Source organism: Galeopterus variegatus, unplaced genomic scaffold (assembly GCF_000696425.1).
Source record: "Galeopterus variegatus unplaced genomic scaffold, G_variegatus-3.0.2 Scaffold4940, whole genome shotgun sequence".
Taxonomy (NCBI): domain Eukaryota; kingdom Metazoa; phylum Chordata; class Mammalia; order Dermoptera; family Cynocephalidae; genus Galeopterus; species Galeopterus variegatus.
The window spans coordinates 28465-35404 of NW_007731051.1; the positions used below are offsets into that span (position 1 = coordinate 28465).

General features: G+C 36.8%; 1 protein-coding gene across 1 annotated transcript; it reads left to right on the plus strand.

Annotated features, from left to right (window-relative positions):
* Window positions 1-1592: 1592 nt before the first annotated feature.
* On the plus strand, window positions 1593-2504 carry LOC103604055 (olfactory receptor 4C12-like). Its single transcript, XM_008588641.1, is given in 1 exon segment — window positions 1593-2504. A coding segment is annotated over 1 exon segment (912 nt).
* Window positions 2505-6940: the final 4436 nt, after the last annotated feature.

A 6940-nucleotide genomic window follows, 5' to 3' on the forward strand; every position in this document is an offset into this window, starting at 1 on the left:
AACTAATTCAGGCCAGGGTGAGAAGTCCTAGACATACATTGAAGTGATATGTACAAGAAGTACAATTTTCTTTTTTATTTTACTTTAGGCTTTTTGCTTTTGGAAACACTTTGAATTTTTTTTTTTACAATAAATTTACAGTAAACTAACATGACTATTACTCTGGTTGCACACACATTGGTTTGAAGAGAACTCTGATTGAGTTTAATGAAGTATTGTCAAGTCTGGAGAAGCCAAGTTGTGCCAAACCAGTAGATTATAACCTCAATAGTGAGTCTATTTTTGAATGAGTAAATTTTCTATGTATTGTAATATGGCTTAAGCACATGAATTAATGAAGGAATGGACAATAAATCACACAAAACAAGTAAGCCAACTAAACAATTATAAATTTGTGTTAGATATTCTTATAATAGCTTGCTGCATTTTCTATTTCTAAAAAGTCTGATTATCTTTTTTGTTTTTTTGACATTTCTTCTTTTCCCCCTGGTTCTTATGTTTGTTCTCATTTGGTTAGCTTAAGTTGCAGAATCTTTTCCTTCTCAAGATGTTCAAAGACAATTCTTAAAGTTTTCTTTAGTGATACTTCCATGAGAACTGTAAACTCATATTACAACAACAACAATAGTAAGTTTAAAATGATTTTAATCTTCACAACAGTTCTAAATATATGTATATTTATCCGTACTTTAACAGGTGAAAAATCGAAGCACAGATATATAAAATTAATTAAAATTATAATGTTAATAATTTTTAGATTTAGGACTCCAAATTATGTCTTTGGGTTTTGGGCCTAGTTCTCTTTCTTTACTCTTTAATGCATTTCTAACTTCCCTTTCTCCTTTTTTCTTTCCCACTTTCTTTCCATTTTGCCCCTTTTTGGTTCTCCCTCTCAGTAAATGCTTTATGAGTGTTTGCATTTTGGCCAGCACTGGGGATACAAAAATAAATGAGACTACAATTGTGGTAGGGCAAGATTTTTGCCGTGATGGACCATGATGTTGAACCCAGAGAGACGACTGTGAGAGCATGTGGCAAGGGCTGTAATGGACATTTACCACAACCTCTGAGATTGGAAGGAGGTACAGCATTGTTTTTAATGCTGAGAAAGTTGAGAAGCTTCCAGACAGGCAAAATAGGAAAAGGGATGGCTTATGAAAGACTCTTTCTATGTCCTCGAGTCTTTTTGTATGATTTAATGGAACAATTTGGTTTTTTCTTTGGTAAGTATGTCCACCACTTTTGGGTAAGGTACATGCATCTTTGTGCATCCGTGAACGGACACATATTGCCTCTTAAAACTTGATGTATGACATTTTTCTTTTCTGATTTTAAAAGTTACACATTTTTTTACTGTAGAAAATTAAAGACAAATCAGGAAATTATAAAGGATGAAATGAATACTCTTCACATACAATGTCATCTGTAGAATATAAAAAATAAGACAGGTGACATGGTTTTGTGCTTGTTTTTGCTTCTTGTGCAACTAAAAAGATGCAGCCATGGATATATTTTTTCATTAAGTGAAAGTCTTATTGAGGATGAGTATGACTTTTTTCCAGGGTAGTCAACCTGTCACCTGAATGGAATTGATGGTGAGGATGAATAATGTGACTGAGTTCATCCTCTTGGGCTTGATACAAAATGTGGAGCTTCAGAAATTCTCATTTGTTTTGTGTTTAATTGTCTACCTGGTCACCCTGGCAGGCAACCTGCTCATCGTGATTACCATCAGCACTGGCTAGGCCCTAGAAACACCCATGTACTTCTTTCTGTCTAACTTATCCTTTATCGATGGCTGCTGTTCTACATCCATGACTCCTAAGATGCTAGCTGACACTCTTGCTGTGAGAAAAATCATCTCTTTTAGGGGATGCATGACTCAAATCTTTGCTGAGCATCTTTTTGGTGCAGCTGAGATCATCCTTCTGACAGTGATGGCCTATGACCTCTATGTGGCCATTTCTAAGCCCCTGCACTACATGACCATCATGAACCGAAAGATGTGTAGGCTCCTTGTGGGAGTGGCCTGGGCTGGAGGCTTTGTCCATTCAACCATTCAGATCCTCTTCACAGTCTGGCTGCCCTTCTGTGGCCCCAATATTGTAGACCACCTCATGTGTGTCCTTAACCCTCTGTTGAAACTTGTCTGCGTGGACACTCATACCCTTGGTCTCTTTGTTGCTGCCAATAGTGGGTTCATCTGCCTTTTAAACTTCTTCCTCCTGATGGTCTCTTATATGGTCATCCTATACTCGTTGAAATCCTACAGCTTGGAGGGAAGGCGCAAAGCCCTCTCCACCTGCGTATCTCACATCACGGTGGTTGTCTTATTCTTTGTGCCCTGCATATTTGTGTATCTGCATCCAGTGGCCACCTTTTCCATTGATAAAGCCGTGGCTGTTTTTTATACCATGATTACTTCTATGTCAAACCCTTTAATCTACAGCCATAGAAATGCAGAAGTAAAACATGCTATAAAGAAGTTCTGGGTCAATAGGTGATTTCAACAAAGAAATAATCACGAAACAAAATTACTTAATGGTGAAAAAAAAGAAACATAATGTCTAAGATTCTGGACTAAGTGAACAGTGTATGTCAAAGTACGTTGTTGTTGGTATATAAACCATTTGACGAAAGGCTTAGGCACTAAATTGTTTATCATAAAAATTCCCACTTAGAATTGTTTACTGTTCATTTGATTGTCAAATGTTGGTGCAACATCAGAATCAGTTAAGGTTCTTGTTAAAAAGCAGATTCCTGGGACACAGCTCTCGAAATCTAATTCAGCAGGACTGTTGTTGGATTGGCGTATTTGCATTTTTATAAAATTATCCATATGTTTGTAAGTAGGTGATCTATGCAGAAACTGTGAGCAATAGTGGTATGGATTATGCTTGCATCCTTCGCCCATTAATGGATCACCTTATTAAGACATTTCCTGGGAAGTATCTTTCATAGTAGAAACTATAACAATAATGAACTCTCAATTCTTCATAAATTATGCAATGCAAGCCAATACCTTTGCAGTTCACAACAAAAGTATAATATTCTGGGAAAATAGAAATGTTATGTGTATTGTTTCTCCATGTTTTCTTTCTCTGCTTTCTAATCTTTTGTCACATCTGGTCTGATTGTCTCTTTTTCTCCCTGCCTCCAAAGGAAAGGTCTAGCATGTATTACTGCTGCATTATTTGGACTAAAATTGATTGTTATGGTAATTTTTACCAGTCATTCATGCTGAGGGCCTTGTTTTCAGGGTTTTTCTGTGTGAAGGTGATTTTACATACCATTTTTGAATGCACATTTTAGTGGAATGGGTGATAGGGTTTAGTGTACTATCATGGTTAATGGCATAGTTTCAGATTAAGATAGTCCCGAGTTCCAAACTTAGTTTTGCCACAGATAGTGTGAGCTTGGTCAAACCATTACTTTTTAAAGTTTCAATTAAAGGGTAATGATTGAGATGTTTTCAGGATCAAATACGTAATACATAATTCTCGTAAAGATCTTATTACCACTGAGTGCTCAATAGCTTTTAGCTCATAAATATTCTTTATTACTGGAGTCTTTGTAAGTATAATAGAAACACTTATTAATCAATTTTTTGAGCTTTCGAAGGAATTATACATAATTTCCCTGTTCCTGCTGTGACAAATCATATTCTGAGCTGAGTAACACTGTAGGATTTGGGATGGCAGGAATGCTTCCCAACATCCTTGCTCATTACTGTACTGATCTCTCCTGGTTTTCTGACCTCCTTCGGACCCATGTCTCTTTGTTCTTGTGGATAATTCATTTGTGTCTTTGATTTTTTCATGACAAGCCCTGAAGGATCAAAGGGTGATTTTACTCTGAATCTGAGGTCAACACAGCAGGCAACCAGAATATGAACATACTTAAAGGAGACATTTGTTTAGAGGAGGTGGTATGGTCCAGAGGTAAGAGCAGACTGAGGTCAGACTTCCTGCATTTGAATGTGACCTGAGAAGTCATTTAACCTGTCTATTCCACATTTCTTCATCTGTAAAAATAGTAATGGTAGTACCTCTCTCATAAATTTGTTGGACCGCTTAAATGAATTAATATTTGTTAAGTCCTTACAACACTGTCAGACACACAGTAAACATTATAAGTGTTTTTCAAAGGCAAAAAGTATTGACTTGTGGTGACTCAACATTCAGTGGTGTCCTATTTTGCCTTATGTCTCTTCTAGTTCTAACAGTGTGCTTATTATATCTAGATCAGGACCTCTGTGGATCTTACCCTGTTCTTGTCTCCTTAGATGAAAAAGGCACCTTCTTGTATGACCAATATTATGTCACGTAACTTTTCCCTTTAACTTCAGGCAAAAACATTGTTGACTGTTAGGGTCATTATTCAGCCTCTGGAAGTCTTTTTAGCGGTAGAGTCGTGGATGATATGGAAAGATTTGAGATATGGTGTCAATAGAGCTAGGATTAAACTATATCATTAGTTTATGTAACATTGTATATATTTCACAATCTCTCATGATCTTATTTTAATCTTCATTCACATGTACAATGAAATGGTAATACATTTTTCATAGAGTTATTTTAAGCCATGGATGAGACACTATATGCAAAGTGTCCAGGATAGTGCTTGTCACTCAATGAATGCTTAAAAAATGTCATGGTCTTTGTTTCATCATCAGTGTCCCATTTCTGTTTGTCCATTAAAAAAAAAAAAAACCTTTATGATTTATGCTTATTATTCAGCTGTATGTAAATACTATATTAGCAGGCCATGAGGAACTTTCTGAATTCTAAGAGTAAATCCCCCCAAATTAAGAGATAAACTCTGAAACAGTTTACCTTAAAAGTCTGAACATCTCCAGAATCAAAATCAGGTTAAGGAAAACTTCAAAATTTAATGGACTTTTTATGACAAATAAGAAAGCTGTAGTACAATAATTAATAGTTCTGGTAAAAGCTTCTATTAACTATTACAATGTGGCTTGTGCTACAAAGTCATTGACTTCTTTAATCCCCACAAGAGGCTTGCGAAATAGGGAATGTTTTTCTTGAGATCCAAAGCAATAAACTGAAGCCTGGAAAATTTAAATATGTTACGCTAGGTCACAGAAGTGGTAAAAACATGAGGTGGGGTTTGAATTCATGTAGTTTTGCTTCAGAACTTGCACTCTTAAACATTATGGTATATATCATAATAATGACATGTCTGAATACAGAAACACATTCTAGTCAAGGGAGATAGGCAATAAGTAAGTAAATGTATAAAAAAGTGGAATTTTGTCTGGCCTGGGTCAATATCATTAACAACTCTCTTTCCTGACTCTAACATCACCAACTAACCGCACCTTAATTGTAATTAATTCAGCTCTAATTAAAATCAAGTTGAAATGACATAAACCATGTATTCAAGTAAGCACCTTGCCCAGACCACTTTGTGTGTGCCTCCTGGCAGTTTCTATTATACGAAGTTATACGAATGCCTCAATTTCCTCATTCACAAAATTCTTTTGGTGGACCCATTGGTGTAGCCGACAACATTGATCTCTCCTTTGCTTCTGCATGGGCTTCTTCTATTTTAGTATCTACCACTTTGTTCCCACGTAAAAGCATTCACATAAAGAAGCTGAACTATGCCCATTGATAGAAGGAAAACTATCTGTTTAACCAAGTTTACATTAAACTGTAGCTGACATTTCCATGTCCTTTTACCTCTCTTTGACCCGCTGCAGTGCCACTCTCGCATGTTCCCTGTGCTCCAGCCTCAGTGGTCTCACTCTTACCCTTAGGCCTTTGTGCTCACTCTTTATCCCCCAAATGCTCCTCTTCTAGATCCTCGCATGGCTGGATTGCTGTCATCACTCAGTCTGCAGCTCAATTTCCACCCCCTTAGTGGTCTTCTGCAACCACCCATGTAAGGCCATTCTCCATGTCTTTGAGTCACTGTCTATCCCATCACTCTGTAACATTTCCTCTACAGCATTTTCACCATCTGAATATCTGATATATTTGTTTATTATCTCCCAACTAGAGTGTAAATTTCATGAAAATAAAGGCATTGGCTATTTGGTCCACTTTGGCATTTCCAGCACCTAGAATAGACTGTGCACATAGTAAAAGCTTAATATGAATAAATAGCTATCATCTACCATCTCCACTTATCACTCTTAGGAGTAAATACATTGAAAAGGGGCCCTTGTTAACTGAGATGCTTCTGAAATTGATGGCTTTCCATTTTAGGTGATTAACTGAAATGGACAATTTCAGGTCAGTTTACTGTATCATCCATGGCTCTTATTGGATGACACAGAATCGTCTGTAGCTAATTTAAATAGAAGATATTTATTCTATGCAACTAAGTAGTTTATATAATATTTGGAAGGTGAGGATCACAGAATCTGAGGTGAACTACCAGGAATAACTTGCAAAAGCACATATGTTAGGACAGGCATGCTAAAGGAGATGCTGCTTGTGCTAAAACCATGACCGTGCTGCCACAGGCAAAACTCCAGAGGCACTACTGACCTCAGAATCACTCTGACTCTGTTGACACAGTCAGAATCCAGCCTCAGATAACTAATGTCCAACTCAAATACTTGTTCTTACTTGGCAGTAGCCAAGTCACATTTCTGCACTCAGGGGGCAGGGGACAGGGAAATGTATGTAGTTCCTTTAAAAAAGTGGGTTCATACTTTGGAAACTAGCAAAATGTTCAGTATGTGTTTAAGAGTTTTTTGGGCAGCCACGCATTCCTGATTTTCACTACAGTTGGGGATGGAATCTCATCAGTGGGTTTTATTTATCCCATAGAGAGTTTATTTTTACATAAGTTAAAGGCGTTCATGTCTCTGACCTACACATAAGAAGAAAGGGAGAAATCAGGGACTACAAGGAAGTTGAAGAGCAGAAAATTTATTACTATCATAGACATTATTCATGTTTATTTA